We start from the raw sequence: 12,006 nt of genomic DNA, 5'->3' as shown, positions 1-12,006 counted from the left end.
ACCATCGATCACCACATTCTTTTGGAGAGATTGGAAACCCAAATTGGTCTACACGGACATGTTCTGGCCTGGTTTAGATCTTATCTGTCGGAAAGATATCAGTTTGTCTCTGTGAATGGTTTGTCCTCTGACAAATCAACTGTAAATTTCGGTGTTCCTCAAGGTTCTGTTTTAGGACCACTATTGTTTTCACTATATATTTTACCTCGTGGGGATGTTATTCGAAAACATAATGTAAACTTTCACTGCTATGTGGATGACACACAGCTGTACATTTCAATGAAACATGGTGAAGCCCCAAAATTGCCCTCGCTAGAAGCATGCGTTTCAGACATAAGGAAGTGGATGGCTGCAAACTTTCTACTATTAAACTCGGACAAAACAGAGATGCTTGTTCTAGGTCCCAAGAAACAAAGAGATCTTCTGTTGAATCTGACAATTAATATTAATGGTTGTACAGTCGTCTCAAATAAAACTGTGAAGGACCTTGGCGTTACTCTGGACCCTGATCTCTCTTTTGAAGAACATATCAAGACCATTTCGAGGACAGCTTTTTTCCATCTACGTAACATTGCAAAATCAGAAACTTTCTGTCCAAAAATGATGCAGAAAAATTAATCCATGCTTTTGTCACTTCTAGGTTAGACTACTGCAATGCTCTATTTTCCGGCTACCCGGATAAAGCACTAAATAAACTTCAGTTAGGGCTGTGCTTTGGCAAAGTGGGTGGGGTTATATACTTCCTGTTTGGCCCTGTCCGGGGATGTCCTCGGATGGGGCCACAGTGTCTCCTGACCCCTCCTGTCTCAGCCTCCAGTATTTATGCTGCAGTAGTTTATGTGTCGGGGGGCTAGGGTCAGTTTGTTATATCTGGAGTACTTCTCCTGTCCTATTCGGTGTCCTGTGTGAATCTAAGTGTGCGTTCTCTAATTCTCTCCTTCTCTCTTTCTTTCTCTCTCTCGGAGGACCCGAGCCCTAGGACCATGCCCCAGGACTACCTGACATGATGACTCCTTGCTGTCCCCAGTCCACCTGGCCATGCTGCTGGTCCAGTTTCAACTGTTCTGCCCTACTATTATTCAACCATGCTGGTCATTTATGAACATTTGAACATCTTGGTCATGTTCTGTTATAATCTCTACCCGGCACAGCCAGAAGAGGACTGGCCACCCCACATAGCCTGGTTCCTCTCTAGGTTTCTTCCTAGGTTTTGGCCTTTCTAGGGAGTTTTTCCTAGCCACCGTGCTTTTACACCTGCATTGTTTGCTGTTTGGGGTTTTAGGCTGGGTTTCTGTACAGCACTTTGAGATATCAGCTGATGTACGAAGGGCTATATAAATACGTCTGATTTGATTTGATTTGTAAAAAAACGGCACTGTCGGAGCTAGAAGCAGCAGCATTTCGCTACACCCACAATAACATCTGCTAATCACATGTATGTGACCAATAACATTTGATTGGATTTTTAACCAAAATGCCTACTAAGTACGGGTATTCGGACATACCCAGTGAACCCCCCTTAAGCCCAGTCTACCCAGTGAAACCCCCTGAAGCCCAGTCTACCCAGTGAAACCCCCTGAAGCCCAGTCTACCCAGTGAAACCCCTTGAAGCCCAGTCTACCCAGTGAGTCCCTGTGACGCCCAGTGCAGCTCCAGAACATCTGGGCCCCTCATGTTCCACACTGCTTCAGAAAAATGATTTATCCTCCAGAGAGATACATTTATCTCATTGTACCCAACCATGAAGAGTCATATTCAAAGACATGTCTGCTATTCAGAAATGAGCAATGCTGCTTTGAGGGGGGGGGGGGTAGTAGCTAGCTTAATGACTCCAGTGGATTGAATGACAGAATGCCTGATTGATGTGCATCCCTACCCCCACATCTCAGTTGTCTACAGTGGTTTCTTCTCCCTAGCCCCACATCTCAGTTGTCTACAGTGGTTTCTTCTCCCTACCCCCACATCTCAGTTGTCTACAGTGGTTCCTTCTCCCTACCCCCACATCTCAGTTGTCTACAGTGGTTTCCTCTCCCTACCTCCTCACATCTCAGTTGTCTACAGTGGTTTCTTCTCCCTACCCCCACATCTCAGTTGTCTACAGTGGTTTCTTCTCCCTACCCTCACATCTCAGTTGTCTACAGTGGTTTCTTCTCCCTACCCCCACATCTCAGTTGTCTACAGTGGTTTCTTCTCCCTACCCCCACATCTCAGTTGTCTACAGTGGTTTCTTCTCCCTACCCCCACATCTCAGTTGTCTACAGTGGTTTCTTCTCCCTACCCCCACATCTCAGTTGTCTACAGTGGTTTCTTCTCCCTACCCCCACATCTCAGTTGTCTACAGTGGTTTCTTCTCCCTACCCCCACATCTCAGTTGTCTACAGTGGTTTCTTCTCCCTACCCCCACATCTCAGTTGTCTACAGTGGTTTCTTCTCCCTACCTCCTCACATCTCCTTCATCTTCCCTGATTATCTTTGATGTATTTGACAGTTCCGGTGGAGTGGAGGACAGACGACCACATTAAACCACTGAGATTGAGTAAGGCTCTGTCTCTTTCTTGACCACATCCTCTCTATTAGCAAAGGTTGATGGGGTCCTGACCACTTCCTCTCTATTAGCAAGGGTTGATGGGGTCCTGACCACTTCCTCTCTATTAGCAAAGGTTGATGGGGTCGTGACCACTTCCTCTCTATTAGCAAAGGTTGATGGGGTCGTGACCACTTCCTCTCTATTAGCAAAGGTTGATGGGGTCGTGACCACTTCCTCTCTATTAGCAAAGGTTGATGGGGTCGTGACCACTTCCTCTCTATTAGCAAAGGTTGATGGGGTCCTGACCACTTCCTCTCTATTAGCAAAGGTTGATGGGGTCCTGACCACTTCCTCTCTATTAGCGAAGGTTGATGGGGTCGTGACCACTTCCTCTCTATTAGCAAAGGTTGATGGGGTCGTGACCACTTCCTCTCTATTAGCAAAGGTTGATGGGGTCCTGACCACTTCCTCTCTATTAGCAAAGGTTGATGGGGTCCTGACCACTTCCTCTCTATTAGCAAAGGTTGATGGGGTCGTGACCACTTCCTCTCTATTAGCAAAGGTTGATGGGGTCGTGACCACTTCCTCTCTATTAGCAAAGGTTGATGGGGTCCTGACCACTTCCTCTCTATTAGCAAAGGTTGATGGGGTCCTGACCACTTCCTCTCTATTAGCAAAGGTTGATGGGGTCCTGACCACTTCCTCTCTATTAGCAAAGGTTGATGGGGTCGTGACCACTTCCTCTCTATTAGCAAAGGTTGATGGGGTCCTGACCACTTCCTCTCTATTAGCAAAGGTTGATGGGGTCCTGACCACTTCCTCTCTATTAGCAAGGGTTGATGGGGTCCTGACCACTTCCTCTCTATTAGCAAAGGTTGATGGGGTCCTGACCACTTCCTCTCTATTAGCAAAGGTTGATGGGGTCCTGACCACTTCCTCTCTATTAGCAAAGGTTGATGGGGTCCTGACCACTTCCTCTCTATTAGCAAAGGTTGATGGGGTTGTGACCACTTCCTCTCTATTAGCAAAGGTTGATGGGGTCCTGACCACTTCCTCTCTATTAGCAAAGGTTGATGGGGTCCTGACCACTTCCTCTCTATTAGCAAAGGTTGATGGGGTCCTGACCACTTCCTCTCTATTAGCAAAGGTTGATGGGGTCCTGACCACTTCCTCTCTATTAGCAAAGGTTGATGGGGTCCTGACCACTTCCTCTCTATTAGCAAAGGTTGATGGGGTCGTGACTCTGTGTCGTTACACAGACTGTGTATTGATTAGATGATAGGTAACGCATTATTTGCAAGGGGAGGAAGGTCGACCCTAGTGGTTAGAGCGTTGGGCCAGTAACCGAAATGTTGTATTATCGAATCCCCTGGCCGTTTGTGTAAATAAGTATTTGTTCTTAACTGACTTGCCAAGTTGAATATAAAAATAAAACATTTGAAAAAAGTTCTCAATGTTATGTTAGACAGGGAGGATCAGGTGTGTTAGACAGGTAGGATCAGGTGTGTTAGACAGGTAGGATCAGGTGTGTTAGACAGGGAGGATCAGGTGTGTTAGACAGGGAGGATCAGGTGTGTTAGACAGGGAGGATCAGGTGTGTTAGACAGGGAGGATCAGGTATGTAATGTTAGACAGGGAGGATCAGGTGTGTTAGACAGGTAGGATCAGGTGTGTTAGACAGGTAGGATCAGGTGTGTTAGACAGGGAGGACCAGGTGTGTTAGACAGGGAGGATCAGGTGTGTTAGACACGGAGGATCAGGTGTGTTAGACAGGGAGGATCAGGTGTGTTAGACAGGGAGGATCAGGTGTGTTAGACAGGTAGGATCAGGTGTGTTAGACAGGGAGGATCAGGTGTGTTATGTTAGACAGGGAGGATCAGGTGTGTTAGACAGGGAGGATCAGGTGTGTAATGTTAGACAGGGAGGATCAGGTGTGTTAGACAGGGAGGATCAGGTGTGTAATGTTAGACAGGGAGGATCAGGTGTGTTAGACAGGTAGGATCAGGTGTGTTAGACAGGGAGGATCAGGTGTGTTATGTTAGACAGGGAGGATCAGGTGCGTTAGACAGGTAGGATCAGGTGTGTTAGACAGGTAGGATCAGGTGTGTTAGACAGGGAGGATCAGGTGTGTTATGTTAGACAGGGAGGAGCAGGTGCGTTAGACAGGTAGGATCAGGTGTGTTAGACAGGGAGGATCAGGTGTGTTAGACAGGGAGGATCACGTGTGTTGGACAGGGAGGATCTGGTGTGTAATGTTAGACAGGGAGGATCAGGTGTGTTAGACAGGGAGGATCAGGTGTTATGTTAGACAGGGAGGATCAGGTGTGTTAGACAGGGAGGACCAGGTGTGCTAGACAGGGAGGATCAGGTGTTATGTTAGACAGGGAGGATCAGGTGTGTTAGACAGGGAGGTTCAGGTTTTTATGTTAGACAGGGATGATCAGGTGTGTTAGACAGGGAGGATCAGGTGTGTTAGACAGGGAGGTTCAGGTGTGTTAGACAGGGAGGATCAGGTGTGTTAGACAGGGAGGATCAGGTGTGTTAGACAGGGAGGATCAGGTGTGTTAGACAGGGAGGATCAGGTGTGTTAGACAGGGAGGATCAGGTGTGTTAGACAGGGAGGACCAGGTGTGTTAGACAGGGAGGATCAGGTGTGTTAGACAGGGAGGACCAGGTGTGTTAGACAGGTAGGATCAGGTGTGTTAGACAGGGAGGACCAGGTGTGTTAGACAGGTAGGATCAGGTGTGTTAGACATGGAGGACCAGGTGTGTTAGACAGGTAGGATCAGGTGTGTTAGACAGGGAGGACCAGGTGTGTTAGACAGGTAGGATCAGGTGTGTTAGACAGGGAGGACCAGGTGTGTTAGACAGGTAGGACCAGGTGTGTTAGACAGGGAGGATCAGGTGTGTTAGACAGGTAGGACCAGGTGTGTTAGACAGGGAGGACCAGGTGTGTTAGACAGGTAGGATCAGGTGTGTTAGACAGGTAGGATCAGGTGTGTTAGACAGGGAGGACCAGGTGTGTTAGACAGGTAGGATCAGGTGTGTTAGACAGGGAGGACCAGGTGTGTTAGACAGGTAGGACCAGGTGTGTTAGACAGGGAGGATCAGGTGTGTTAGACAGGGAGGATCAGGTGTGTTAGACAGGGAGGACCAGGTGTGTTAGACAGGGAGGACCAGGTGTGTTAGACAGGGAGGACCAGGTGTGTTAGACAGGGAGTTTCAGGTGTTATGTTAGACAGGGAGGATCAGGTGTGTTAGACAGGGAGGACCAGGTGTGTTAGACAGGTAGGACCAGGTGTGTTAGACAGGGAGGACCAGGTGTGTTAGACAGGGAGGACCAGGTGTGTTAGACAGGGAGGACCAGGTGTGTTAGACAGGGAGGTTCAGGTGTGTTAGACAGGGAGGACCAGGTGTGTTAGACAGGGAGGACCAGGTGTGTTAGACAGGGAGGACCAGGTGTGTTAGACAGGGAGGACCAGGTGTGTTAGACAGGGAGGACCAGGTGTGTTAGACAGGGAGGACCAGGTGTGTTAGACAGGGAGGATCAGGTGTGTTAGACAGGGAGGACCAGGTGTGTTAGACAGGGAGGACCAGGTGTGTTTGTTTACCTGTGGCCTTCTCTGGGTTGTTGCACATATAGCAGAGCCAGCTGCCCTCCTCTTCACTGAATCCAAACAGGTGATAGAAACGCACCTCCTGCAGATGGATCTGCAGACTGTCCAGGTCCTACAGAGAGAGAGAGAGAAAGTCCCCTAAGCATGCTGGTCCTGGGGCTCTGTTCATAAACACACCCCACAGAGTCCCAGGACAACAACACAAACACACCCCACAGAGTCCCAGGACAACAACACAATTAGACCCAACCAAATCATGAGAAAACAAAACGATAATTACTTGACACATTGGAAAGAATTGACAAAAAAACACAGAACAAACTAGAATGCTATTTGTCCCTAAACAGAGAGTACACATTGGCAGAATACCTGACCACTGTGACTGACCCAAACTTAAGGAAAGCTTTGGCTATGTACAGACTCAGTGAGCATAGCCTTGCTATTGAGAGAGGCCGCCGTAGGCAGACTTGGCTCTCAAGAGAAGACTGGCTGTGAAAAGGGCAACCAGTGATGAACAAACACCATTGTAAATGTCTTTATTCTTTTGGAACTTTTGTGTAATGTTTACTGTTCAGTTTTTATTGTTTATTTCACTTTTGTTTATTATCGATTTGGCAATGTACACATATGTTTCCCATGACAATAAAGTCCTTTGAATTGAAATGAGAGAAAGAAATAAAGATGATTTATTTTACGTCTGGTTTACTAACACTCAAAGAGACATGTAAGAGCTAGTACAATGAACATGGGCACAATAACTAGGACCATCTGTGTGTTAGAGAGAAAGAGAGAGAGAGAAAGAGGGAGGGAGGGAGAAATGGAAAGAGAGAGAGGGAGAGAGGGAGAGGGAGAGAGAGTGAGAGTGAGAGAGAGAGAAAATGAGAGGGAGTGTGCGAGAGAGGGAGAGAGAGAAAATGAGAGGGAGTGTGTGAGAGAGAGAGAGAAAGAGAAAGAGAGAGAGAGAGAGAGAGAGAAAGAGAGAGAGAGAGAAAAGGAGAGGGAGTGTGAGAGAGAGAAAGAGAGAGAGAGAGGGTGAGAGAGAGAGAGAGTGAGAGAGAAAATGAGAGGGAGTGAGAGAGAGAGAAAGAGAGAGAGAAAGAGAGGGAGTGAGAGTGAGAGAGAAAAGGAGAGGGAGTGAGAGTGAGAGAGAGAGAAAAGGAGAGGGAGTGTGAGAGAGAGATGATGAGAATAATGGGTTGTATTTTCACTGGGTCTTTCAGGGAGACCCTGGGGTTTCCTGGGGGCTGTAATGGGAGTCTGGGTTTTACACACACACACACACACACACACACACACACACACACACACACACACACACACACACACACACACACACACACACACACACACACACACACACACACACACACACACACACACACACACACACACACACACACTGCTAGAGCAGCAACAGGACATTTTAATTATGTTGCTTATAATTAATGGACATTTGGTACATTTTTAGAACGGGAAATTTCAGAAGTATTATTTTTTTAACTTCCAATTCAAAGATCTCCTGCAACAGAGTGGTCGAATTAAGATTCCACATTGTAAGGGATTTCTTCCATTGAAGGAGAGGCGGACCAAAGTGCAGCGTGGTTGTTTTGATTCATGTTTTAATAAATCACTTCACATGAACAAACTAACAAAAACAAGAAACGTGAAAACCCAAATCTCAAAGCCCTATCTGGTGCCCCCCCCCAAGGTGCGGACTCCGGCCGCAAAACCTGAACCTATAGGGGAGGGTCTGGGTGGGCATCTGTCCGCGGTGGCGGCTCTGGTGCTGGACGTGGACCCCACTTCACCGTAGTGTTAGTCCCCCACCTTGTCCGCTTCCGTGGCCTCCTCACCATGGCAACTCTTATCAATGGACAGAGGGGTGGCAGCTCGGGACAGAGGGGTGGCAGCTCGGGACAGAGGGGCGGTAGCTCGGGACAGAGGGGCGGTAGCTCGGGACAGAGGGGCGGAAGCTCGGGACGGAGGGGCAGCTCGGGACAGAGGGGCTCTGGCGGCCCCTGGTTGACTGGCGGCACTGGCGGCCCCTGGCTGACTGGCGGCACTGGCGGCCCCTGGCTGACTGGCGGCCCCTGGCTGACTGGCGGCTCCTGGCAGACGGGCGGCACTGGCGGCTCCTGGCAGACGGGCGGCACTGTCGGCGCTGGAGAGGAGGAAGGCTCTGGTAGCGCCGGAGAGGCGGGAGACTCCGGCAGCACTGGAGAGGAGGAAGGCTCTGGTAGCGCCGGGTGACTCCGACAGCGCTGGAGAGGAGGAAGGCTCTGGTAGCGCCGGAGAGGCGGGAGACTCCGGCAGCACTGGAGAGTAGGAAGGCTCTGGTAGCGCCGGAGAGGCGGGAGACTCCGGCAGCACTGGAGAGGGAGCCCCTGTAAGGATGGACCGGAGAGACAGCCTGGTGCGGGGGGCTGCCACCGGGCTGGTGCATGGAGGTGGTGACGGATAGACCGGGCCGTGCAGGCGCACTGGAGCTCTTGAGCACCGAGCCTGCCCAACCTTACCCGGTTGAATGGTCCCGGTCACCCTGCCAGTGCGGCGAGGTGGAATAGCCCGCACTGGGCTATGCAGGCGAATCGGGGACACTGTGCGCAAGGTTGGTGCCATGTAAGCCGGCCCAAGGAGACGCACTGGAGACCAGATGCATAGAGCCGGCTTCATGGCACTTGGCTCGATGCCCACTCTAGCCCGGCCGATACGCGGAGCTGGAATGTACTCCCTGTGAGCCTCCCCCCAATAAATTTTTGGGGCTGACTCTCAGGCTCTCAGGCTTAGGGGCGGCGATATTCTCCTGGATGAGCCCAGGGTCCTTTACCATCCAATTCGTCCTCCCATGTCCATTCTTCCATGTAGTGCAGCCTCTCCCACTGCTGCAGCTGCTGCTCTGTTGCTTCTCCTGCTGCTGCTGCTCTGTTGCTTCTCCTGCTGCTGCTGCTGCTGCTGCTGCTGCTCTGTTGCTTCTCCTGCTGCTGCTGCTGCTCTGTTGCTTCTCCTGCTGCTGCTGCTGCTCTGTTGCTTCTCCTGCTGCTGCTGCTCTGTTGCTTCTCCTGCTGCTGCTGCTGCTCTGTTGCTTCTCCTGCTGCTGCTGCTGCTCTGTTGCTTCTCCTGCTGCTGCTGCTGCTCTGTTGCTTCTCCTGCTGCTGCTGCTGCTCTGTTGCTTCTCCTGCTGCTGCTGCTGCTCTGTTGCTTCTCCTGCTGCTGCTGCTCTGTTGCTTCTCCTGCTGCTGCTGCTCTGTTGCTTCTCCTGCTGCTGCTTTTTCAGTTGCCCGTTACCACGCCGCTTGGTCCTGTTGTGGTGGGTGATTCTGTCAGGGATTTCTTCCATTGAAGGAGAGGCGGACCAAAGTGCAGCGTGGTTGTTTTGATTCATGTTTTAATAAATCACTTCACATGAACAAACTAACAAAAACAAGAAACGTGAAAACCCAAATCTCAAAGCCCTATCTGGTGCAAAACACAGAGACAGGAACAGGGACAACCACCCACAAAACCCAACACCAAACAGGCTACCTAAATATGGTTCCCAATCAGAGACCATGACAAACACCTGCCTCTGATTGAGAACCATATCAGGCCAAACATAGAACTAGACAAACTAGACATGTAACATAGAATGCCCACCCAGCTCACACCCTGACCAACCAAAACATAGAAACATACAAAGCAAACTATGGTCAGGGTGTGACACACATCTGTACAGGCAGTCCTTTAGGTGGTTTTCTTTCCACAGACCACTCCTCTCTCCACTCTTTAATACACTATTTGCTATTACCCAATTAACATCAACCTGGCCAGGTTAATAATGAACAGCAGATTATATTTCATTAGGTGCGGCGGGCTACCCTAATGGTCTCGGTTTGTTTCAGTTGAAGACTGGTAATTGTTGTTCTCAAACTTGCTTCATGGAGTACAGGGGGTCACTCTACTAGATACTAAACATCTACCTCAAGACCCCTAACCATCTACCTCAAGACCACTAACTATCTACCTCAAGACCCCTAACTATCTACCTCAAGACCCTTAACCATCTACCTCAAGACCCCTAACCATCTACCTGAAGACCCCTAACCATCTACCTCATGACCCCTAACCGTCTACCTCATGACCCCTAACCGTCTACCTCAAGACCCTTAAACATCTACCTCAAGACCCATAAACATCTACCTCAAGACCACTAAACATCTACCTCAAGACCACTAAACATCTACCTCAAGACCCCTAAACATCTACCTCAAGACCACTAACCATCTACCTCAAGAACACTAACCATCTACCTCAAGACCACTAACTATCTACCTCAAGACCCCTAACTATCTACCTCAAGACCCTTAACCATCTACCTCAAGACCCCTAACCATCTACCTCAAGACCCCTAACCATCTACCTCATGACCCCTAACCGTCTACCTCATGACCCCTAACCGTCTACCTCAAGACCCTTAAACATCTACCTCAAGACCCATAAACATCTACCTCAAGACCACTAAACATCTACCTCAAGACCACTAAACATCTACCTCAAGACCCCTAAACATCTACCTCAAGACCACTAAACATCTACCTCAAGACCACTAAACATCTACCTCAAGACCCCTAAACATCTACCTCAAGACAACTAAACATCTACCTCAAGACCCCTAAACATCTACCTCAAGACCCTTAACCATCTACCTGAAGAACCCTAACCATCTACCTCAAGACCCCTAACCATCTGTGTCTGTGTGTGTGTGTGTGTGTCTGTCTGTGTGTGTGTATCTGTGTGTGTGTGTGTGTGTGTGTATTTTTGTGTGAGAGAGAGTGAATGACAGAGAGAGCGAGAGCGAGAGCGAGACAGACAGACAGACAGACAGACAGACAGACAGACAGACAGACAGACAGACAGACAGACAGACAGACAGACAGACAGACAGACAGACAGACAGACAGACAGACAGACAGACAGACAGACAGACAGACAGACAGACAGACAGACAGACAGACAGACTGATGATCTGGTGCTTCTGTCCTCAACCAAGGAGGCCCTACAGCAGCACCTAGATCTTCTGCACAGATTCTGTCAGACCTGGGCCCTGACAGACCTAGGCCCTGACAGTAAATCTCAGTAAGACAAAGATAGAGGTTGCAAAATAGGTCCAGTTGCCAGGACCAGAAATACAATTGACTATACAATTGACTAGACACCGTTGCCCTAGAGCACACAAAAAAACTATACATACCTCGGCCTAAACATAAACGCTTACAGGTAACTTCCACAAAGCTGTGAACGATCTGAGAGACAAGGCAAGAAGGGTCTTCTAGGCAATCAAAAGGAACATAACATTCGACATACCAATTAGGATCTGGCTAAAAATACTTGAACCAGCTATAGAACTCATTGCTCTTTATAGTTGTGAGGTCTGGGGTCCGCTCAGGAACCAAGAATTCACAAAATGGGACAAACACCAAATTGAGACTGAGAATTCTACAAAAATATCCTCTGTGTACAACGTAAAACACCAAATAATGCATGCAGAGCAGAATTAGTCCAATACCCACTAATTATCAAAATCTAGAAAATAGCTGTTAAATTCTACAACCACCTAAAAGGAAGCGATTCCCAAACCTTCCATAACAAAGCCATCACCTATAGAGAGATGAACCTGGAGAAGAGTCCCCTAAGCAAGCTGGTCCTGGGGCTCTGTTCACAAACACAAACAGACCCCACAGAGCCCCAGGACAGCAGCACAATTAGACCCAACCAAATCATGAGAAAACAAAAAGATAATTACTTGACACATTGGAAAGAATTAACAAAAAATACTAGAAGGCTATTTGGCCTTGTCAGGGGTTCACCTAGGGGTCACGATAGGGG

General features: G+C 48.8%; 1 protein-coding gene across 1 annotated transcript in view; it reads right to left on the bottom strand.

Annotated features, from left to right (window-relative positions):
• The window catches only part of LOC124004959 (ventricular zone-expressed PH domain-containing protein-like), a 238,792-nt gene that overhangs the window by 45,176 nt on the left and 181,610 nt on the right, over window positions 1-12,006 (bottom strand). The window contains exon 12 of the mRNA XM_046313762.1: window positions 6,139-6,256. Within this exon, the coding sequence (XP_046169718.1) occupies window positions 6,139-6,256 (118 nt within the window). The remainder of the gene's footprint in view (window positions 1-6,138; window positions 6,257-12,006) is intronic.

Source organism: Oncorhynchus gorbuscha, linkage group LG19 (assembly GCF_021184085.1).
Source record: "Oncorhynchus gorbuscha isolate QuinsamMale2020 ecotype Even-year linkage group LG19, OgorEven_v1.0, whole genome shotgun sequence".
Classification (NCBI taxonomy): Eukaryota; Metazoa; Chordata; class Actinopteri; order Salmoniformes; family Salmonidae; genus Oncorhynchus; species Oncorhynchus gorbuscha.
The sequence above is the reverse complement of the archived record's forward strand: the minus strand, read 5'-3'. Positions and strand labels throughout refer to the sequence as shown.